This window comes from Typha angustifolia, chromosome 11, assembly GCF_048772165.1.
Source record: "Typha angustifolia cultivar Huaian chromosome 11, ASM4877216v1, whole genome shotgun sequence".
NCBI classification, from domain to species: domain Eukaryota; kingdom Viridiplantae; phylum Streptophyta; class Magnoliopsida; order Poales; family Typhaceae; genus Typha; species Typha angustifolia.
This window is the reverse complement of record NC_133249.1, coordinates 5,042,602-5,066,147: the sequence shown is the minus strand read 5'-3', so window position 1 is coordinate 5,066,147 and position 23,546 is coordinate 5,042,602. Positions and strand designations below refer to the sequence as shown.

The following is a 23,546-nucleotide window of genomic DNA, read 5'->3' as shown; positions in this document are numbered from 1 at the left end:
GCATGGTGACATGGCAAGTAGCGATGAGGTGTCTGAATGATGCATATATCGGATGACAGAGTCACCTCTCCCAGTAGCATGTCTTTGAAGCCTCTCTGCCATCCACGGCGAAAACGCTGCGTTGCAGTTCTGTTTACTCTGTTTTGAGGCCTTTGCATTCTGCCAACCTTTTGATGCAACCCATACTTATACCCTTCTACGTTTTCTCAGCGCTTATTTCCAAGTAACTTCTTTATTGCATAATATTAGCTCAGATTTCTTGCTGGCGCGCAACTGCGACGTTGATAGATTGAAAAGGTCTGATAGCAGACTATTTTTGATCAGATATAATAATGGTTCTCGAAGGTCATTGCTTCATTGGTTATCAAACAAAGTGGACGTATCCTGTAACCAATGGCCAAAAGCACACGGTAACGAGTGAAAATTTGTTCTTTATTTTTGATGTTTGGTTGTACAAGGAAAATTGTGCTGTAAAAATATAAATGCAAGAATGGTTCGAAGAAATTATATCTCTGGACCATGAGATCGGTTATTTACCAAAGGCAGGGAAGGTTAGAGGGAAGAAGAATAAGGTACCGAAACAGAGTATACGCATTATATAAGGAATACGAATGCAGCATATTGCATAGCTGAACAATTCTTCATCAAAAAATGAGTCTCTTGTGGAAAAGGATTGCTAGAAATGGAGTTGCGAGGAATAAGGCGAAGTCCAATAAAGCTAAGTTAACTGCTACGAGATTACACAAAACAATCATGGTCATTAGTTTCCTGACTCAGATTTCTCCATCCCAGAGTTCTTCGAGGCTCTTGTAAGGTCCTGACTCATGAATTGCAAAGTCTCCTCGCAGTAGCCTTGCCTGCATAACCAATTCAAACATGATCAGAGGTCTCAATGCAATGATGTTAAACATATGGCTTTCACTCAATGCATATATACATATTCGGTTTCAGATTAGCATTTGAGACTATACTGACATAACCTGTGTGATTTCAGAGAACTTGGAGAAAAGGTCTGGAGGAATGCACCAACTGAAGAGATCAATGTTCTCTTTGATACGAGTTTCACTCGTGCTCTTTGGTAGGACACTGTGACCACTTTGTATCCCCCACCGCAGTGCGACTTGAGCTGCTGTCCTGTTAAGCTTTTTGGCGATTTCGATAAGAACTGGTTCTTTGAGTACTTCACCTTTGATCCATGACCCTGGAGATCCAAGTGGAGAATAAGCCTGTCCAATTGCACCAAGAACATAAGATGTACATCGAAGTTATCAGTACCTCTAGTAGAAATGTAGACTTGATCGTATTGTTTCTATTTTCCGCATTACCGATAGGTGGATGCCTGTAGACTGGCAAAAATTGTGAAGTGCAGGCTGCTGCCAAACTGGATGACACTCAACTTGATTCACCGCAGGTGGCACCTTGGCATGTACTAGTAGGTCCTGCAATTTTTTGGTCGAGAAGTTGCTTACTCCGATAGCTCGTGCCTGTCCTGAGGCATATAATCCCTCCATGGCATTCCATGTCTCAGCTATGGTTGGAGGCAGGATGACCTCTTCTTCGAATCCACGAGAACCGGGCTTTGTTCGAATTGGCCAGTGAATCTGAACATGTTACAAATTTTGAGATCATGCGACTTTTCTTTATATTCTCTGAAGTATACTGATATACAATTCAGTCTGAAATGATACCAAATATAGGTCAATGTAGTCCAGCTGCAAGTGTTCTAGTGTTCTACTTAGTGCCTTGGAGACATCCTTAGGTGCATGGTCACTACACCTGCTCATAAGAATCAGATATTATGTAAAGTTTCAGTTTAATTCTGATTGCCAGATGCCTTTAATCTTAAGTCTGGTGGCAATCAACAATTAGTGTCAAGTGATAGAATTGGAAGTACAATATGTAGGTTTTTAATGATGAGCATCAGATAATTGCTCATATATATGGATGAGATGTTACTGAAAGAATACCAAATTATATTGTGCAACTTAATCTTTGGCATAAATTCTTGTACCAGAGTTTAGAAGTGATAAAGAGGTCCCTTCGCTTTACTACTCCGTCGGAAAATAGCTGTTTCAAGGCATCTCCAACCTGCACATTTAATATTGCATATGGAATAAGATTGTGCTACAAACAACCATTTCTGACGATATCCGTTTCTGAAATATAATCTAGAAATGGTGATATTTAGCAATCAATGGAAATATTAATCGAAAGGAATATGATTAGTAAGAGAAGAAGATGAACATTTACTTGCCTCCTTTTCATTCTCATACACTCTGGCACAGTCAATATGTCTATAGCCAGCCTGCAGAAGATATGTGCAAATTTCCATTGTATCAGTAACAACAGAGAGATGATATCTGGAAAAAAAGAAAGATTAACACCAGTTCTCTGTCTATAGATATAAGTGTCACTTAGCTATGTTTCAGAATAGCAACAGAGAGATGAATTTTGGCACCCAACAAAAAAAAAATAGCATTAGAATTAAAATAAAAACACTATTTATTAAAATTATATTTTATACCATACTAACCTAGTTATCAATTTATCTCAATATCTATCTTATCAATCTATCTTATATCAAATTAAAGAGTAGTTATCGTGATAAAAGACAAAAAATTTCATTCTTTTTTTTACTTTATACTATATCAAAAGTATAGAAATACTTATTCATAAAATAATAATCTTATTTTGAGAATAACAAATAAGAATATCTCTATCATGAAATAGAAAGAGTGAACAAAACTAGAGCCATGTAAAAAATGTACCTTCACTGCAGCTACGATAGCATTACCCACCAAGCCTGGAGGAGCTTTCCAAGTCCCCAATCCAATCGATGGTATCTTTGCCCCCGTACTAAGCTCGAAGCTATCGCTGCTCTCCATATATTTCTTCTTCTGGGGGAAAAAGAATGGTGGAATAGATGATGAGATTAAGCTTTCCGAGACGGCGATAATAGAAAAAGGTAGCCTATTATTCCCTTTACTTACCCTCTTCGATTGTTTCCTTTTTCTTTTGTGTTTTTCCTTTAATTACATTTTCGAGAAAATTAAAAAACAACAACAACAACAAAGAGATACGGTCGAGCATGACCTGTTCAATCGCCAATAAATTCTCCCTTTTATTAAGGATGAATTGAGCATCCACCCTAATAGGAGTGGAGTGAATTGGGTCACGTCACTCACACCAAGGAGGGTCGGCTCAACTCACCTACGGTTACGGTTAGGGTTTCAACGTCGCATATAACTTGAAGTCTAAAGTCTAAATGATTAGAATAATTTATGTGCCGTGTTTATACGTTAATTTCATAAGTTCTATAATTATAATAATTCCCATAGTTAAAATATGCTCGCCTATGATTTAAAGTGAGATCATAATTAAATTCACACTATCAATACATTGACTAATATAACTTGACATGCCTAAATCAACTTGGATGAGATTAGTCCACTCTAAATCACAATCTCATATAGGGTTGTCAAAATAATCAGGCTGGCTCGAGCTCAGTTTGATAAGGTTCAATTAAGCTTAGCTTGAAAATAAGTTGAGGTGAGTTTTATCTTAAAAATAGGCTTCAAAATAATTTTGAGCTAAGCTTATCAAGAGCCGATTTGATAAAACTCAAAATAATTAATATATATATATAATATTAATATTATACTTTTTTTATTATATTATATTTTTGTTATATTTTCAAATTTACTTAAATTGATTATTATATATTCTGATGTTGGATAGTTTAGTTCCGTATTTTGATTGTATAATATATTTTCTAAATACGTGGATATAGGGGTGAAAACGGATCGGATACGGATCGGATAGTGCTCAACCCATATCCGGATCCGTATTTTTAGTTTAGATACGGATTTAGATACGGATATTGGATGGATAGCAAAATTTAAAACCATATCCTAACTAAACGAATACAGATAATTTTCGGATAAAAGATTAGATCTTAAACGGATATTGGTTAAATTTAAAATAATTATAATATTTTATTTAAATATAATTAATACAAAATTATTAAGAGTTTTACAACAAATAATTTTTTTGTACGTCAAATATATAAAATTAGAGAAATTAATCTCTATAAATAATATATAATTTATTATTAGTAATAATATTAATACTTACTATTTAAACAAACAAACTAAAAACTGTAAATCATTTAAAAAAATATGCGGGTAAACGGATATCCGATATCCGTATCCGAATCCGAAAAATTTATCTGACCCGTATCCGAATCCGTATCCGAATTTTTTTAAAAAAATTTATCCGTATCCGAATCCGAATCCGAGTCGGATAGAAATTTTTTATCCGAATCCGATCCGAGTCGGGTCGGAGTTAATCCTACCCGTTTTCACCCCTACGTGGATATTATTTTTATATTATAGAATAAGAAAAATATTTATGAAATGAAAGGGGGTAAGTAATTAATATAACGGTCTGATATAAATTCTGATATAAGCATGTTATAGAACTCAGTCAGACGCTGTGTTCAATTCTTTGTCCAGTAGCATCTCCTTTTAGGCCCTTTCTCTATCATTGGATTTCATATGGAGGAACAGATAGTCAAATTTCCAAAAAGATATGCAGGGAATTAGGGATCTTGGTGCCCACTAGCATAGTAGTTCCGGGTCATACTCTTGATAGGAAGATTCTGACTTCAATTTAGGGAAGATTCTTCTTAGGTATTTAGTGTTGATGTTTGATGGTTTTTTTTTCTAATATATATAGTTATGACATATTGGTAGAGGCACAAATACATCAATGGGTTGAGCTTGGCTCGATGAGTCTCGATGAATCTATCCTAGTATTCGAAAGAGTTAAACGTATTTCACTCATCGTATTTATATCTAAAATTACTTTACTCTCCTATACTTTAAAAAGTCTTAAATCCTTATACTTATGACTAAAGTAAGATTTTAAAATTTTTTATTAAATTTAACTGAATAATATAATTATCTTAGTAATTTAGTTAAATTATCTTAAAATTTGTATGTTTTTGTAACAAAATGATAGGAGCATTTTAGTTACTTTATCGTCATTCAGTGAATTAATAGAAAAACTTACGATTTCATTTTACTCGTAAATATAAGTACTGATTTGAGACTTTTTAAAATACAAGTCTATAAGGAGGTAAAGTAATTTTGGATATAAATACTGAATGGTAAAACATATTTAACCATATTAAAAAGAATCAAGCTTAACTCGATCAAACTCAATTATATATATATATAGCAAGCAAGATTTAATTTTGCTGAAAAATGTATGATTTGATTCTACAAAGTGCAGAGCATCCCAAATTCAATTCAATCTGGTTAATTAAAGATAATCAATATTAGTCTATCTTTTTTTGGTGGCAGGGCAGGGGCCATCTCCTCTGCAAAAGTGCAAACCCTTTTCCCCCTCTCTTCTCCTCCCTGTGATGAAATAATGGAAGTCTGACCTTTCTCTCTCTCTTTCAGTGGATGCATGATATTATGCCACTCCTCTCTTTGTTATCATAAACAAAAGTGGTTGACAAAATTGGGGTTGGGGGGTATTGGAAGAGAGACTTTGGCAAGTCTTCCTATCCACCTCTCACCTCTCACCTCAACACCTCCACCATCCACCTCACAAAAAGTCTCAAAAGAAATTCCAAATCTCATTATGTTGATGAAAGTGAGAACTGTTATCACTCTGCCGTAGGATCTGTGAGTCCGGTCACTCTCTCTCACCTAACCTCTAATAATGTCTAGCAAATGGCAACTTGATAAGGATTGATGTGAACTTCTTCTCTCTCCCCTCTCCCTTCCCTCGCCATTACAATGTAATGGGGATATTAGAGACGACACCTCACACCGCCCAAGATTATATAAATCTGGTTCTTAATATGTCTAGATTCATTATCTTTGCTCCACAAGTTAAGTTAAAAATATGGGTTAAATACTTAAATGTATTTTAGTTTCATGTGCACTTATGGTTAAGATTGTTTATTTTTTTATTTAAAAAAAATTAAATTAATTCTTATACTTATAACTAAAGTGATAATTGAATGAAACTAAAATAACCAAAATGCCTATATTGTGTATGTAAGAGAAGACATATAGATCTTGATATAATGTAACAAAATGATTAAAATAGTCATGGTTCTCGGTTACATTTAATAGAAAAACTAATAGTTTCACTTTAATCATAAGTATAGGGACTGATTTGAAACTTTTTAAAATATAAGTGGTAAAATAATTTTAAGCATAAGTACAGGATGTAAAATATATTTAACTTTTAAAATAATATTTTTTTCTGTTTAGTACTTAGTATTTTAGAAGTCCATACTATTAATATATCTTCGTGCACTTCAAATTTGAACACTTTTAACTCTTATGGTCCATTAGGATGTGTTTGATTAATGAAGAGTGATAGATAAGAAAAATAGATAAGTTCTTCTTCCCTCGGTTTTTAATAATTAAACACAAAATATGTTACTAAGTAACCAAATAATTCATATTATTCAATTATACTATATTTTATAGAGGTAATTAAGTTCTTTTCGTATCCTCGTTATGATGGACTAATGGTTGCAGTACTTAACTTTAAAGTACATAAAAGAAAAGGTAAATCACTATAAATATGATTAAGAATGTCATCAATAATATTTTTAATTCAAATTGTATATATATATGCATATTTTTGAGGTGCCCTCGAGAAGAGTTCTTTCCGATATATTATATACCTATTTAAAGCGGGAAAACGATGTTTACCTTCAACTATAAACTAACTAATAAGATGACATAGTCTGACGTGGCCTTGCAACTCCGATACACAACCCCAACCGTCGAGTTGTCGTCGGTTTAAAAAAGCGCAGTTTGCCGACCATTTCACATCCGCGGAAAAAAGGCGAGAGCGAGACGCCCAACTTTTCTTGGAACCATCTCCGGTTAATCCACTGTCTACCTTCGTTGGTGTTGTTTAATCCGAAAGGCGTCGCCAGTCAGTCATGTTGCCGCTTGAAAAGATCGAAGGAATCGATTCCGTTTGAGCTTTCTCGCTGTCGGAAATCTCCAATCTTGTACCATGGCCGTCGTTGAGAAAGGTCTTGGCTTCGATCTCCGAGCGTGAGTTTCTTTGGTTGGTTGGTTGTTTTCTAAACCCTAGTTCTAGTGGTGTATTACTGAGAGAAGCGAGCGGAGGGGGGGTTGATGGTTATGGGCTGTCTGCTGCTTGGTTACACGGAGCCTCCAATCGAACGACGAGCCGGTTTGCGAAGGAAACAAGCAGGGCGAGGATCTTACCGAGGGAGTTAGCATCGCCATGGTGGTCTGCTAGCTTGGTTTCGCTGGTTTTTGCGCTTAATTTTTGGATCGAGACTAGCGATGGGATCTGATGGTGTGTTAGGGCAAATGTTGAGGAGCTTGTGCTGCAACTCTCAGTGGATATATGCAGTATTTTGGAAGCTGAATCATGATGGCCATGGGTAAAAAAGAAAGTTTCCCCTCCTAATTTGAGTACTTTTTGCCATTTTTACAATAAGAAATTTTGTTGACATGATGTTTAGTAATTGCATGGATATTTGGTCATAATTCTGCCGAATAACAAAGATGGGAAGCCAAAAATAATCTTGAAATAATTCGAGGATGTAGAGTTGTAGGAGGGTCCCAATTAAATTGCTCTGTGTTCTTGTGATATTGACTCTCCCAGGGCGTGATGTTTTAAACTCGGATTAAATATATTTTACTCTCGGTACTTATGCAAAAAATTACTTAACTCTGTACTTATATCAAAAATTATTTTAACCCCTATATGTTTTTTTTAACCAAACATTATACTTCTTAAATTAAACTGTTAGCTTCCATCTCACTTAACGGAGTCCCACCAAATTACTAAAATACCCCTGCTATATTTGTTAGACAAATTGATAAGAAAGAGTCTCATTTGGGCATTTTGGTAATTTGTAATATTGTTATTTTTTGATATAAAGGGGCATTATGGTAATTTAGCTGAATTTTGTTATTTTGGATAGAAATTTAAACGATTTCACTATAGTCATAAGTACAACGATTTATGTAATATAAAAATTTATAAAACAGAGTAGGTGATTTTAATCATTAAGTAGAAGGTAACATGTATTTAACCCGGAAAACTTACATCATACCCAATATTTTCCTCGGTGCTAGAGGTAAGATTAATGTTACACATTGCCTATCTTAGATATAGGTTGATAGAGAATCTTGCACTAGAATGCCCTGTGAAGATCCCCAGCAAGATGGAGATCGATTAGTCAATTTGCATATCAACAATTGGTGGTTGATCGCCACCGCCGTGTCCTCTCCTGGAGGTTATAATAAGTACCCAACTTCTTTTTCCGCATGTTCTTGTGATCTTGCTTAGTACCTGATAACACATAGTTAACTCTCTAGTTGCTCAATTTAATATTAGTTATATGTCCAGAATATTGACATGGGAGAATGGCTACTTCGAGAACTCCAAGGCAAATTTTACTGCAGAAGCTCTTCATCCATATTATAATCCTGGGATGATGTCGTTTAGTTCTGATCAAGATGCCCAGAATGGAAGTTATGTGCAGTCTCTGATTGAAATTGCAGTATCGAACATGTCATGTCGGCAGTATTCACTTGGAAAAGGGTAAACAATTTGTCGTCATGATTAGTTAGATTTCTTTTCTTCTAAATTGATTCGTCCATCATCCATGCCTCGATTAGCTTCAGAATACACTAATTTAACAGGATTGTTGGTCAAGTTGCACTCACTGGGGAGCATCAATGGATATTTGCTGATGAATCAAATTCTAGCTTGCTGTTTGAGGTAAGTTATTCACCTCTCACTCCTCTTTCAAAAAAAAAAGTACTACAGTTGTTCACAAAATTAAATAAAATGTGTATTGAGCTGTTGCACTATTTACATTGTTCACAGGACTGGCAGCTTCAGTTTGCTGAAGGAATCAAGGTGAAAGTCGTTTGTGGATTACTTTGGACTTTTTGCTTTTATGAATAGTTGTTACAAATCGATATTTTCCAGGACAGGACTCTTAATTGCATAATTTGACAATAGATACACTGGTTTTGCAGACAATTCTTCTTGTGCCTATTGCCCATCATGGGGTTCTGGAACTTGGCTCATTAAATGTGGTATGTTAATACTACTTAATTGAACTGTCTTATTATATTATTTTTTTATTGTTCATATTGTTCACTGGTGCAGTTTTAAGTGGCATGCTTTTAATTAGTATTCGCTATAAAACTAGACATTTACATGGGCCTTTTTTTTTTTAATGATGTAGACTAACAACTTTCCTGGTGCTGTTTATCGCTGAAAGTTATCCTTGCTAATCATGGCTCATCTATTTATTACAAAATCCGTCATTGATATTTGTCTTCCTTTCAAGCATCAGGTCCTGGGAGATTTAACAGTGGCAACACAGATCAGAGATTTATTCTGTAGTCTTTATCAAATCTCTGAGGCTCAGAACTGTTTAGCCACAAGTTTTGACTGTTCGAATAGTTGTAAACAACACCCCATACCTCTTTCAGTGAATCCTATGGATCATCCAGTTGGGGACTTGATTAATCTAATCCAATCACAAGAATGCTCAACCACTAATACCGACAGTCTTCCACTTTTCATGGTTCAAAATGATTTTCCACTACCAAAAGATGCAACTTCTCAAGCATTTGATGACAATGTGGCATGTTATACAGATGTTGTAATGAAGGCAAGGCAGAGTGACATATGTGTTAATCCTGCCAAAGAACCACTTCTACTGTCTTACTCCAACAAAATGCTGGAGAATGATCTCGCCAGTTTCTTTTTTCTTGAGGATGAAATAGACATACTTTCACATCCTAATATCCTTGATAGTAAATTGTGTTATGAAGAGACGAAGTTTTATGCTGGCAATGCCATTTCTCAAAATGAACATGACACGGCTTTGAACTTTTATGTTGACTCTGAGCCACATAAAACACTTTGGAAGGATTCCATAAAAGAACATGCTGGCTTTAGCTGGGACACTGCCCTATCAGAAGCCAATGTATTGGATAACTCAGTTTCTGTATTCCAAGCAGCAGGATCTGAAATTTATCTTCCTTTGATTGATGAAGAAAATAAGTGCTTCATTAGAGAAAATATTACAGACTATCTGTTAGATCCAGTAATGAGCAATTTGGACAGTGTCTCAGAAGATGCTTGCCAGTCTTCAACGAAAATTTCAGATTGTTGCCTAACGCAGACAAAAGGTGAAGACCGTGCCCCAAGCTATGAGGATTCTGTTCCAGTGAATCAAGGAAAGTCTGTTTCCGTCTCTCTGAATGATGGTTTCATGAGATCTGCCATTGATTCTTTGTCTAGTAACATTTGTACATTGGTCAAGAGAAAACAGAGAGATGGCATTACATACAGAGACTCTGACTCAAAATCATTTAAAAGAAGCCAAGGAAGAGGCAGTAGAGAATTTCACAGGCCAAGGGACAGGCAACTGATCCAAGACAGGATTAAGGAGCTACGCGAGCTTATTCCAAGTGGATCAAAGGTATATCATTTATTGTGCTCTCCAGAAGATAAATATATTTCCTTTAGATTTGTGTCTTCAAATCCACAATGGAACTCATTATACCTACATTGCCATTGTGATATTGAACATAACCCATTAAGCATCAGTCTGTGTCATTACTTTTTCTGACATGTCATAACATACAGTGCAGCATTGACACTCTGTTGCATAGAACTGTAAAGCATATGCTGTTCCTCAGAAGTGTTTCCAGTCAAGCTGAAAAGTTGAAGAAATCTGCTTATACAAAGGTATGTAAAATCTTCTACTGTTAAGAAGTCATGGGGAAGCATAACAGAAATTATACTACCCTTCCATAAGGTCCAAACTTTAAACTGTTTCTCTCGTCTATTGTGTCTGTGCTGAATGCTTTATGGTTATTATTTTAGCCAATATTATTCACTGGATGGCTTACACTCAGTTTAGGTGACATGAAACATTAACAAAACCCATCTGGTTTCTGACATCAAAGTTTGATATGCATAATTTAGCAGAAATTCTTGTCTTTGCACAGTCTCAGGGATGTCCCTCAACTTGATAACAATCCAAACTAACTGATAACTTTCCAGTACCCTCTATTCAATTATAAAATTCTGGCTACTACTCATCTCAGGCTCTCAGCCACCTTATGATGTGACCTATACATTGTGAAAAGCTTTCAATCTATGATGTGATCTGTGCCAATCTGCGCTGATAGTGATAAATGGAAAGATTAACTAGCAAAAGGAAATCTCTTAATACTTTTAACAGCACCGTAAGTCATTTTGAAGGTTTTCTTCTTCTCTATCTAGCATATCATTCAAGTAGTGTGGTGTGGTGTTTCAACTGCAGAGTAAAGTTACCAAATCAAACTCATCTAAATCACATTCCCATCGAAAGGGAGGCAGCTGGGCCTATCAGATGGAGAGCCAACCAAGAATCTGCCCTCTAATAGTTGAAGACCTTGATGAACCAGGACATGTCCTCATAGAGGTAACATGCTCTATCTATCTATAGGTTAAATTCAAGTAATAATGTACTCTCTTAACTCCTCACCCATGCATTGTGGTCATTCAGATGTTGTGCAAGGAATATGGACTCTTTCTAGAGGTTGCCAATATTATCAAGGGTCTTCAGTTGAATATCCTGAAGGGAGTGTTAGAAAGTAGATCAGACAAGCTTTGGGCTCACTTCATTATTGAGGTATCCAAAATACTTAATGTTATGCTTCATAATGATTTTTTCTCTAATCCAACAATTAATATTCCTCTTAAAACAGGCTTCGAGGGGATTTCATCGCATGCATATTCTCTTGCCGTTAATGCAATTACTGCAGCGGAAAGAGCACAAACTTGTGGTTCCCTCAGATCAGTAATCCCAAAGATCTGTAATTTTTGACTTTGAGCTTGTCGGTTGCATGTCGAGTTTCAATTTTCCAAACGTATATTCAGATAAAAGGACAGAAACTAGTGCTTGGTTGTATAAGCACCATGACTCAAGTCGCGTGTATGCAATTAAGACCTTGGAAGTCTCGCTACATGCATATGGATTTGCATGTATTGTTTATCCGACTTATAACTTACAACTACATTTTGTATTTGAACGAACTTAATACTTAACAATGTCTGCAAAATTGGTTGACTTGTGTCGTTAATATTTTGTGCGCATTAATCCTTTCTAGTGGTTGAGCAGGCGACTTTGTAAATTGATGATTCTTAAATTTTCTTTTTTGTAAAAGATTATGATTAACGATGACTATTCTGAATTATATTTTTGTGACTGTCATGCCATGATAAAATGTTTTGATTAGTATGGAGAACAGACATAGGCCTTTATTTCTCACTTTGTATGCTAAATTCAGGTATCATAATTTTGGCCCATTTTAATTGTGCCATATACCTAGGGGTGAAAACGGATCGGATACGGCTCAGATAGTGCTCAACCCATATCCGGATCCATATTTTTTATCCGGATACGGATTAGGATACGGATATTTGACGGATAGCAAAAATTAAAACCATATCCTAAGAAAACGGATACGAATAATTTTCGGATACGGATCGGATAGTTTTCGGATACGGATCGGATAGTTTCGAATACGGATCGGATAGTGTTCGGATAAATTTTCGGACCTTAAACAAATACATATCAAATTTTAAACAAATTAATATGAACTTACTACGAATATCAATCAAGTCTAAAACCTGTCATATTGTATCCTTCTACTTCTGATCACCTCATAACTTTGTTAGTGGTGGTTGTTAGTGGTGGCAAGCAAAACGGGATATAGGATCTATGAAGTAAGTAAACAAAACAATTGTGCTAGTAACAGCAGGAGTCTCAAGAGACTAGAAGCATGAGTACATAAAAGAAGTGAAAAAACTGAAACTAGATCAAAACTCGAAAATTAACTACATGGGAATGTGTTGTTCAGATCCTTCCTCATTTTCCTATTTCGTTCAGTGCAGAGTCCTGTTAAACTTTATCAGTAAATTGCTCTTAGATAATAGCAGTATGTAACTTTGGAACGTCAGGATGAGTTGACACAAGATCTCCTATGCTTACATACTAAGTGCATACTTTAAGGAAGAATATAATCACTAAATGAGATAAATTCATTAGGTCCAAAAAGATAGTCAATATACTCCCAATCCTGCCAAAGGTTAAAAATGTCTATGAATGCATTAATATACTTGAATGGAGTGGAGGGAGGGCTGACGGCGGTGGAGGAGGGAGGACCCGTGGAGGGAGGGTCGGTGGCGGTGGAGGAGGAGGACCCGTGGAAGGAGGCCGGTGGAGGAGAGCTGAGGTCGACGAGGGAGGGCCGGTGGAGGAGAGCCGAGTATGATGAGGGAGGGCCGGAGGAGGGAGGCGGTGAAAACAGGTGAGGCCGTGAGGGCGATGTGGATTTTTGTCCTTAGATGGAGGCGGCGCCGCGGCTAGCAGTGAGGCTGTGAGGGCGATGGAGATTTGGGGGAGATGATGAATAGATGGAGGCAGTGATGGTGGTGAGGGTGGTGGGCTAATTTTAGATGGAGGCGACGGGATCGAGGACCCGTGGAGTGAGGCCGGTGGAGGAGAGCCGAGGTTGACGAGGGAGGGCCGGTGGAGGATAGCCGAGGTCGACGAGGAAGGGCCGGAGGAGGGAGGCGGTGAAAATGGGTGAGCCGGTGAAGCCGTGAGGGCGGCGCCGTGGGTAGCAGTGAGGTCGATGGAGATTTGGGGGAGATGGTGAATAGATGAGAGATAGAGGTAGGGTTTAGTAACTTTAGTTGGGTATTTATAAAGCAGGTAAACGAATATCCGTTATCCGAATCCGTATCCGATAAAATCAACTAAACCCGTATTCGTATCCGGATCCGGATCCAGATTTTTTTTCTAAAAGGCTATCCGTATCCGGATATTTTTGGAAATAGCTATCCGTATCCGTATCCGAATCCGGATCGGATAGCGGGTCGGGTCGGACTTAATCCGACCCGTTTTCACCCCTACATATACCCTTTTACCAAGCTTATTTTATTTTATTTCAATTTTTAACAGAAGTGAGAATTTAATGACAGTTCTAATTAAATCGGATTGGAATTCAGAAATATCCCTTCACTAGTCGAAATAGAGTTGTCGCAAATTTTTTATTATCTTTATAGTTCTTAAGCAATCATAGAATAAATGATAAGAAAGTTGTTAATTAACGAAAAGAGCATTTCCAAAGTTTTACATAATTAAAGGATTAATATATTAACACGAAAAATAAATAAAGGGATCTATGCTAAATACTATTATATACTAAAGTATGAAATAGTTCCGCGGTGTTGGATGTAATTATCCCAGTATATTACTTAAAGACCTTGTCTCAGTGAACGGCCAGGATGCTACTGCAAGGTCAATTGCATCGGACGGCAGAGATGCAATCTTGCGCTCCTTAACGATGCTTTATGTGCGGCTTCGCAGCCCTTTCTAGATCGATCTTCTCGTCTCTTCCTAACCTTCTATTCCGGCAATCCCCTGCGATCTAATCCTCTCTTCGCTTCCAGGTGATTTCTCTCAAGCTATTTCGTTGGCTCTTGGGATCGAAACGATGAATTTTGATTCATGTTTTACTCGTCTCTTGAGCTATTAGTAGTCTGATAGATCGTTTTGGGATCTGTTTTTTGCTGTTGAATTTTTTTTTTAACGATTGTGGATGGGATTATATCAATTTAACCCTAAATATTATCAAGTATTTGAGGATGAATAGTTGAGGAGACCATAGATGAGATCTTTAAATATTACTTCTTTTTTTTCATTATTTGTAATATCTGATGCGGAGTTGTTGAATTAAAATCCTTTCTCAGGAACTCTGAATGATACGTGCATGTCTTCTTTTCAAATTTAGATCTTTTGAGGATATGTGCATCTTTCTTCCCTCTTTTTTCTTTCTTTTTGCTAGATGTGTTTGCGAATCATGTGTGTGAGTGTTAGGAATTTGGCTAAAAGCCAGCTGCTATTAGCTTTACAGTAGATGAGACCTTAGACTGCATTGGAATGTATAAGTCAGATCCTAATATGCTCGGTTTGGCAAATATCCGATGCATTCCAGATGGTTGATAGAGATTGTATGTTCTTTTTGGCAAATATCTGATGCATTCTAGATGGTCGATACGAGGTTGAGAGGACGTTACATAATTCCAATTTTTTTTCTAGTGGATTCCTTATTTCGATGGTTTGTGCTTAATCTGCCAAATTGCTGGTAATTGTAGGTGTGTCTATCATAGCTTTTCTTTTTTGAAGCCTTACATGAGCAACAAACTTCTGACACAAGTAGTAGGTTGGAATTCTTGCTCAAGTGTGCTTGTCTGATTGCTTAGGTAGAAGCTTATGTGATTGGAACTTTTTTTGAGGGAACCAAAAACTTACTCCTTTCCCTGTTTGTATCTCACCCACAACATGCATGTAACCTGGCTACTGGTTTGTTAGTTTGCAATTGCTCGATCGCTTGTCTGATTTTTATAGCTTGTGATAAATACATTCTTTAAGTTGTAATATTTCATGCTTGATAAATATCATTAGATAGAGACGTATAGTAACTCTCTACACATTCTCAAAGGCCAGGGATCATCCTAGTGCATGAGGCTCCCACTAGTCGTGGGTCTGGGGAGTGGCATATGTGCAGTCTTAACCTTACCTTAGTGCATGCTAACAACACTCAATGCTGAATGTTGTCTATCAATCAGACTGTCACAAAGTAATCAACAGTTTAGTGGCCTCTTTTGCACAGTTCCCTGCTGAATAAATAATTTCATGGACTTACTGAGGTTCTCTATTGCACCACGTTGCTTATTGTTTATCTCATGCAATTCTTATAGGCCAATAAGACAAATAATTACAATGTGGTTAAATTGCTAAGTATTTCCATGAACGAAATTACTTTACTGATTCCCATGAAAGATCCCTAGCCAAGAGAATTGATTCCAACTGGTGTGTAAGAATTTGATCTCATTTGGTCGTTTTCTCATACTGCAGGATGTCGGAGCCACCTTTTGTGCCTAGGGAAAGGCTTCTCAATCATCAGAGTTATTTTCAAAACATTCACAAACATACGTACTTAAAAGGGCGTTTTGACAAGATCACATCTGTTGCTATCCCCATTGCATTGGCTGCATCTAGCTTGTTTATGATTGTGAGTGATTAGTTCACTATTACTTTACCTTTGTGTTCTACCTTGCATACCTCATGACCTGTTCCTTTTGATGAACAGGGACGTGGGATATACAACATGTCTCATGGAATCGGAAAGAAGGAATAAGCTCCTCTGATAGTTTGTTTATTAGTATTGTTGTGAAATCCTGTATGTGAGTGGGATAGTTTTTATTTAGTCTTTGGGGATCTGTTTCCTGTAATGGTACATCTCAAAAAGGAACTTCCATTGGGCATGTGTAGGTCGACGTGTTTATCCATATCAATACTTAATTACTTATTTGAAGGTTTGACATGAATAAAAGTTGTGCTGCTGGATGATACTGGAATTTATCAGATTGGTTCTTTTGTTCTTGTCCTTGCAACTTGCAACTGGTACCGTCAGATCACTTATAAATAAGATCCATTTATTGTGATTCGTTTTAATAGTTGATATTGATTATTTCTTCTGAGTTCTGAAAAATGAATGGCCTAATTCATCATTTAACCAGGGATTTTGTCTCATTTGAATGTTTATGTTAGACATAATATAGAAAATGTATGTTTGTTATTGCGGTAATAAGTATTGGAATTTTTTTTTATTAATCTTAAGTCTGGTATGATGTATGAGGTGTAACATTTTATATACTATACATCATTGTGTATAAATAGACCAAATATTTATGAACTTTCTTATTCTATTGTAATTTATGTAAAGTGTAACACTTTTTATATGAAGTATTAAACGCAGATATTCAATGATGGATATCATGTACTTTTAGTTTGTTTAACTGACTCGGATTGCTTACACCTACATGTGAGATTATGTGGATTTGCAAATTAAGGCAGTAGTAATAATTAAGAGGTAAGATGATTAATTTTAGATGTAACTAGGCCACTCCAACATTAAATAATGTTATAACGAATTATATAACGGATAATGTTAATGGGTCGGATCCAACACAACTCGATTATTAAATATATCAAATGGCATTATGCAGGTTAAAATAGCAAATATGAATACAATCTAAATATTAAACGAGTTAGGTGTTTATGACACAAAATTATTTATACTAAACTCAAAACCATATAATAGAGTAAACTCGCTAAGCTACAAGAGAGACAGCTGTTTGTCATAACTCACAATGGAGATGTATAAAAAAAGAAATACATGGCAATTGTTATATATATAGTATAATATTAGTAGATGACTAGTGTATGCATCAACAGTAGTGTAACACTAATTGATCAATTAATGAGGTAGAGTCTAAGCTAAGGCTTGCAGTCTCGGTTACACCCAATTAATGCTTGAGATCATAGGTTGGTGACCTAAATGAGATTGACCCAAATCCAAAGTTTGGTATCACATCACCTAGCTCTCCAGGAGCTGACCTTCTCACTAGACTCCTTTAAGTTAAGCATTGTTAGGTTCAGAGGTTAGAAAAAATTGAGTACTATGACACTAAAAAAAGAGGAACAAGTTTGACAAACTGATGCATTTGGATCTCAACTGTGATTTCCCGACCCGTCGATCCTGCCCGAAACATTCTTGTCGGTTTTGAATCTCATTGTGTGTTCTTTTTCTTTTTCTTTTATATGTTCATTTTATGCACTACAATGTAATGTAACCATGGAGGTGGTGTTTTATGAAATTAAAAAAACATTAAAGTTTCATGTGCATAAAATGACCATACAAAAAAAATAACACACAATGAGATTAAAAAAAATCACTATTTTTTTAACGGTTTAAGTTTTAGAGTAGTTAGTAAGTTAATATATACTCAGAGTAAATTTCGAATTCGAACACCATCTAAAAGTTTAAGCCGTTAGAGTGCGATAATTTTTCTTATATATATATTTTATATTCTAATGTGACAAACTATCTGGATTGTTTGAGTGAGGAGGCATATTCTTAGTAATAACAAGAGGTGGTTTTCGAATATATATATACCTGAAAATAGTGGAGTTTCTTCTCAGTTTGGGCTAAAGTATATGTGGTGATATGAAAATTAATTAGCCTTTATCTGCTACACCTAGCCAAGAGATCATATAAACTGTCTTCTAAGGTCACTTTGGATAGTGACAAGAAACTCTCAACTAAAAATTCATCTAAATTCGGCTTTACATCTGTGGGAATTTGATTGATGCCTAGCTAATACAAGCTTGACTCTTCGAAAATGATGATTGAGTGTTAGTTCCAGCAGGGCTAGTGGCTCCTTCCTATCAGTAAGTAGTTGATTGTAGTTAAGATTTGAGAACTATCAATAAGATAGTTTCAAATTTTCATGCAAGCAGTTTTTCTAGAGTTCTTTGGATGCAAGGCATTCTGTAAGACCTGCTTTAAAGCTATCAAACCCTGAACACATTGTTCAAGATGATAATGGAAGATTTTCTTCATGTAAACTGATGGCCACAGAAATGTGTTAATGAAATCATTTAATCAGAATTTATAAGTACTGTTCGCAAACAATTATTACTACTACAATTGGAGAAAAGTTTCGTAAGCAAATAATTGGATGAACAGATGCCAATCTAGCCATCGTAATCACAAACAAGAAATCAATGACATGATCAGTAGCTTGGTGGAAAGAATTCACTGATAGAAACATCTAGTGATTGAGGTCCACAATTGCAAGGAATGAAAAAACGATAAGAAAGAGTAGAGTATCTATCACTGAGGTGATGGCATGATTACTCAGTCAGGAGTGAGGTTTCAGTATTATTTCGGAACTCTGAAATTAGAAAAGTGGAGTCCAAATTTGCTTGCATGGAGATATATAATCATATAGGTAGAACTTAATGACTGTCAAACTCAGGATGCAAGCGAAAATTTGTTAAGGGGGAAGGACTCAAGTCTCGAATTATAGGCATAAAAATGTCAGTGTGGTGTTGAAGATATACAAGTGATGAATACCATGTAAACAATTGATAATGCGACTTAGGCAGATGTGAAGTGATCTCAGGCTTTCTCTAACTTATGCAGTATAAAAGAGGTGCGAAATCTGAACCTATGCTTGTGAACTCTTTTCTTTTGTTCGATTTGATGCATGGGACTACCATATTACAGTTACTCAAGAAACAAATAAACCATAAATTGATACTAAAGTATAAAGTCTCTTTCACAAGTACTATTAATTATATTATATATAGCGTGAGAAATATCTCAATCAGTTAAGTTTATGAGCGAAAAGGATAAAAAGAAATGGGGAAAAAGATAGTTTTGCTTAATCCTATGCTTAGAAAAGTGTAAGGTAGAATCCGTATACATAATTTTGTAACTGTAGTACACATTAAAATAGTGAATGATTACTTTGTTGTTATGCAAATCAGATTAAACAAGTACAGATTGTCTGTGTTTCAGTGTCAGCCACAACCAAAATAAACTGTGAGTCATAATATTTTAAGTTTTTTCCGTCACTTCTATCATAAGCGTATAATGGATGTGGGGAACTATGAAATGGAGTCAAGAAACTACGGATCTTATCTTCTTATAAAGCAGGTGAAGAATGAGGACCTTTTGAAGTGGAAGTTTTTTAACAGACAAGTATACAAGTCTTCATTGAACTAATAAACTGATTCTTTTTGGTAAGCATTTATCCTTTATCAGCTGTTTGATAGGTCGAAGTCTGACATGCATGATGGTCTAGTTCCATTTGGGATAAAAGTCATCTGTTCTTCCTTTTAGCTATTTGACATTCATAATCACAGACAATCAGGCTTTAGAATCTGAAATTTGTTATTGCGCTTTTTCACTAGGTTAATTGTGTTTCGACATTCGGCATAAGGTTATACTAATTGTTTGCTTCCTTTCATAGCTAAATTAAGATCAATCATTGATCGTATGAGTGAGACACCAATTATTGTAGTTTATCGATGACTGTCTAAGAATATTATTCTGCGAACGACTAGATAGATTGAACAAGAAGGAAGAGAATGACAGCAAAGGAAGACAAGGGTCACAAGACAGAGGAAGAGTAGCAAGCAGTAATTATTCTAAACAATTCGGAGACTGGTTGCATTGACCTAATCTTGAAGAAATGACTCAAGGATTCTTATCATATTCAATTGACAGACAAAACAAACGCCATAAATGGAGGTTGTGCAGCAGAAGTTACTCATTTGTTTATTGCATCCACAGTGCTGTTTGAAACAAACAAAGTGATTAAACATTTGGCCATGTAACAAGTAATTCTTTCTCTACTTTTAACAAAGTCAAGTAGTAAATAGTTTACCGAGTCATCCATGCGAACTCATTGAAGTCATACTGATTAAAGTACGGAACCATAGAGAAACAATTTATTCATAAACACAAGTCCTATGTTTGATGAATAAACACAATTTATTCATATATATTGTCTCTCAATCTTATGTTTGATCTATGAGACATCAATCGTTACATAAGAACTTAATGGAATACAAAATGAAGTATAAGTTTTTAAGGGATATTAACAGCATGTCTTCTGTCTATAACTCCACTGTATACTATATCACATAATTGGAAGTACCTTCACTAATATCAGCCAATATACATGGCCACCCACTACCTACAACAAGAGACTCCTGAGCTAAGCTAGATTCTCATATACCATTTTGGCTATGGAGACAATCCCTTCTATCTGTATCCAACTTCCTTTTAAACAGCTCCTAGCAAACAACATGACTATAAAGCTTATCCAATTTTAGACTCTTGCCTCATATCTCTCCACATGCACAGATTTGTAATAGAGCAAGCAAAGTATTGGATGTGGGCTACAAGGAAATTGAGTGGCAGGCCACTTCTTGGCTCCTCTATCTATAGAATTGCTGCGAATAATTCATGGGAAGAACAAGCTTTCGCAAAGGATGCTGCAGGCGGCCTGGGCGGCTGCGTCTGGCCTCCAAGATCCTACCCGTGCACATTTTGTCGACGCGAATTCAGATCGGCGCAAGCGCTGGGTGGTCATATGAACGTACACCGGAGGGACCGAGCGAGGCTTAAACAACCCTTAAGCTTCACCATCGAGAATGATCAAGAGAATCACCAGCAGCAGCAAACTACTTGTGCATCTAACCCTAATTTTGGTGATCTAGCAGCATCTCTCTCTCCAATAGTTTCAGCAGCATCAAAACTTGAAGACGGCAGTAGCCGCACCTTGTTCTCTCCATCTTCCTGTTCTTCATCTATCATTAAAGAGAATCCAGTGGAATCCCTTCTCCCTACCACTCAAACCATCACTAGACTGGCATATGCTAAAAAGGTTGTGATAGCAGACTTCAATCTTAGGAGAAAGAATTTGAAGCAAAGGGAAGGTTGTTATCGCATGTCAGGAGATCTATATGACGCTGATGAGGAGGCCATCAGTAGAAAGAGGCGGCGTCGGGATGAAACTTTTCCTTTCTTCCTGAGCTTCTCTTCTGGTGACCAGCAACTGCTACAACCTGAGCTACTGAAAACAAGCACTAGCCCGGTCGAAGAATTAGATCTTGAGCTTAGGCTTGGCCTTTCAAAGGTTAATTAGGATCTCCTTATGAATTTGTTTATTTTATTTGTGCTTGTGCTTCTTTCTCCATCTTTTGGCCAAAGGTCTTTCTGCATCTCTATAGTTTTTTCTTTCACGTCAGTTTCGTCTTGTTCATGTAATCTACCAAGATTTCTATCATGCGTATAAACTCAGATAAACTGTTTGGCAATCTTACATGTGTTGAAGTGAAATTTGGGTTGCATATGATCTAAGTTTCACCTGCTAAAAGATGGATATATAGTCTGAAAGCAATTCCCAGGTGACCATGCATGTGCACAAGTTCTTGTTGATTGTAATTAATATGATGCCTTAGGTTGCTTCTTTAGTACAAAAGATAAGAATGTCTCTAATTAGAAGGCATTTTAGAATGAGACATTCTTTTTTCACATTTCACTAAGTTGTAGAAAACTTTAGAAAGAATATTGCTTCAATTGAAAAATCAATTTGTATGACTAGGAGGATTGGATCGAGTATAACTTCCATGATCAATATGGAGTACTCTTTGTTTACATCAATATTGCATTCGTTTATGCTCCCAAAGTTCACTCTCCTTACTAGGAGAGCATAACTACTTCCTTCTGAGTCAGAAAATGGATAAATTTTCAAATGTGTTCTTCTTGCTAGTCTCTCTTGTTATGGTGTAGTCTTGTAGTCCATGGTGTAGAATGATTTCTTAACAAGGTAAAATGACTAGTAGAATTGTATAGCAATCTTTAATCTTGAAATTTTAACAAAAAGCAAGAAAATTACTATCAAACTCTCAAGTTCTTCTAGTCAGTGGATCACATTTAGTCTTTGATTCCTACTACTTCTAGAGAGAGAGAGAGAGAGAGAGAGAGAGAGAGAGAGTAGGATGAAGGCACTGTTATAGCACATATATATTATGTACTGCACAAGTACTCCATGGATTCCCTTTTATCCAATATTATTCCAGCATTAGCATAACTCCACATGTATTTTTTTTCCCACGTTAATTCCCCAGTACTCCCCCAAGAGGAAAGCCAACAACCTTATGGAATCATTTAACCATTAAATATAGTGTTCTCACATAACCCAATAATGATGTAAGAAAGGAACAAAGCCCACCACTTTCTACCCTTCATTTGCATCTACTGAATCACCTACAGATTATGATAATTCCCACATCCTTATAGACTTCAACATACGTCTACAACCTAATGCTAGCTATTAGCTAGATGCGCAGGGCCATTAATTCACTGTCCAAAAGTAGTTATGCATGTCATGATCATGAATCTAATGTTAAACTTTGAGATTAATTAATAGGTAGGTGAAGAACTTAAGGCAGATCATGGAAAATGAACCCATCAGAGTTGAAAAACCCTCTACATCTTTTTTATTGAGTCTCTTTGGAAACACCACTACTTCTGACTTCTGTGTAAGGTTGTCATCTACAAAAGAGGAGGGCTGTCTTTTCTTCTGTTTGGTTGTTGGGCTGAAGACAGGTTAGCTCAGAGATGAGAAGATAGAAAAGTGAGGAAGTTAAGATGATAAGAGTGTGTCTGAATGGGAGCACATGGGAAAGGGATTATAGAATTCAGCAAAGAGAATGAGGAATTTTTCCTGGGACTTGGTTGTTGAAAGCACTGTGAAGGTGCATGCTTTGGCTCATGATTTTAGACATGATAAGATTCTTTCACAGAAGTGTAAACCTGCATGTTGATCACATAGTTAATAAATTATTAGTAGTTCAATTTGGACATCTCACAACTAGAAACCACATCTACAGGTTGGAGGATGTTGCTCTCTCTCTCTCTCTCTCTCTAGCAGAAGAAATGGCCACTATTTTTCAAGAGTTCAAACATAAGATGCAGCATATAAAGGAGGTACATAACCATGAATGAATGCAG

The 23,546-nt window shown here is 36.2% G+C and overlaps 4 protein-coding genes across 6 annotated transcripts; 3 read left to right on the top strand and 1 right to left on the bottom strand.

The window, feature by feature from the left end:
• Positions 1 to 597: 597 nt before the first annotated feature.
• LOC140770752 (aldo-keto reductase family 4 member C10-like) lies at positions 598 to 3,003 on the bottom strand. Its single transcript, XM_073112014.1, has 8 exons — positions 2,991 to 3,003; positions 2,769 to 2,897; positions 2,255 to 2,305; positions 2,012 to 2,088; positions 1,689 to 1,776; positions 1,326 to 1,601; positions 981 to 1,226; positions 598 to 857 (listed from the first exon to the last, which is right to left on the bottom strand). The coding sequence occupies exons 2-8, from the start codon at positions 2,883 to 2,885 to the stop codon at positions 774 to 776; spliced, it is 939 nt and encodes a 312-aa protein (XP_072968115.1). The 5' UTR covers positions 2,886 to 2,897; positions 2,991 to 3,003; the 3' UTR covers positions 598 to 773.
• Positions 3,004 to 6,826: 3,823 nt separating this feature from the next.
• LOC140770751 (transcription factor EMB1444) lies at positions 6,827 to 12,170 on the top strand. 3 transcript variants are annotated; one of them, XM_073112010.1, is made up of 10 exons: positions 6,827 to 7,456; positions 8,431 to 8,625; positions 8,727 to 8,805; positions 8,914 to 8,946; positions 9,069 to 9,128; positions 9,386 to 10,528; positions 10,696 to 10,797; positions 11,378 to 11,518; positions 11,603 to 11,728; positions 11,805 to 12,170. In XM_073112010.1, the coding sequence occupies exons 1-10, from the start codon at positions 7,356 to 7,358 to the stop codon at positions 11,898 to 11,900; spliced, it is 2,076 nt and encodes a 691-aa protein (XP_072968111.1). In that variant the 5' UTR covers positions 6,827 to 7,355; the 3' UTR covers positions 11,901 to 12,170. The 3 variants fall into 3 exon arrangements, with proteins under 3 accessions (XP_072968111.1, XP_072968112.1, XP_072968113.1); XM_073112011.1 differs by having other exon boundaries at positions 6,828 to 7,456; positions 9,392 to 10,528; XM_073112012.1 differs by lacking the exon at positions 6,827 to 7,456 and adding an exon at positions 7,469 to 8,317.
• Positions 12,171 to 14,404: 2,234 nt separating this feature from the next.
• LOC140770367 (uncharacterized) lies at positions 14,405 to 16,534 on the top strand. The gene is made up of 3 exons (XM_073111534.1): positions 14,405 to 14,556; positions 16,025 to 16,181; positions 16,260 to 16,534. The coding sequence occupies exons 2-3, from the start codon at positions 16,026 to 16,028 to the stop codon at positions 16,305 to 16,307; spliced, it is 204 nt and encodes a 67-aa protein (XP_072967635.1). The 5' UTR covers positions 14,405 to 14,556; position 16,025; the 3' UTR covers positions 16,308 to 16,534.
• Positions 16,535 to 20,919: 4,385 nt separating this feature from the next.
• Positions 20,920 to 21,675, top strand: LOC140769847 (uncharacterized). The gene has a single exon (XM_073110730.1). The coding sequence runs from the start codon at positions 20,920 to 20,922 to the stop codon at positions 21,673 to 21,675; it is 756 nt and encodes a 251-aa protein (XP_072966831.1).
• The last annotated feature ends 1,871 nt before the right edge of the window (positions 21,676 to 23,546 follow it).

What these genes read in the sequence shown, in the direction of transcription:
- LOC140770752 (XM_073112014.1), bottom strand. Translation starts at nt 2,885, where the DNA reads ATGGAGAGCAGCGATAGCTTCGAGCTTAGTACGGGGGCAAAGATACCA. An exon ending in TTTATCACTTCTAAACTCTG is followed by an intron (nt 1,777 to 2,011) that starts GTACAAGAATTT and finishes TCTTATGAGCAG; the next exon opens with GTGTAGTGACCATGCACCTA. An exon ending in ACTACATTGACCTATATTTG is followed by an intron (nt 1,602 to 1,688) that starts GTATCATTTCAG and finishes TAACATGTTCAG; the next exon opens with ATTCACTGGCCAATTCGAAC.
- LOC140770751 (XM_073112010.1), top strand. Translation starts at nt 7,356, where the DNA reads ATGGGATCTGATGGTGTGTTAGGGCAAATGTTGAGGAGCTTGTGCTGC. An exon ending in AGAAATCTGCTTATACAAAG is followed by an intron (nt 10,798 to 11,377) that starts GTATGTAAAATC and finishes TTTCAACTGCAG; the next exon opens with AGTAAAGTTACCAAATCAAA. An exon ending in CAGGACATGTCCTCATAGAG is followed by an intron (nt 11,519 to 11,602) that starts GTAACATGCTCT and finishes GTGGTCATTCAG; the next exon opens with ATGTTGTGCAAGGAATATGG.
- LOC140770367 (XM_073111534.1), top strand. Translation starts at nt 16,026, where the DNA reads ATGTCGGAGCCACCTTTTGTGCCTAGGGAAAGGCTTCTCAATCATCAG. An exon ending in CATCTAGCTTGTTTATGATT is followed by an intron (nt 16,182 to 16,259) that starts GTGAGTGATTAG and finishes TTTGATGAACAG; the next exon opens with GGACGTGGGATATACAACAT.
- LOC140769847 (XM_073110730.1), top strand. Translation starts at nt 20,920, where the DNA reads ATGTGGGCTACAAGGAAATTGAGTGGCAGGCCACTTCTTGGCTCCTCT.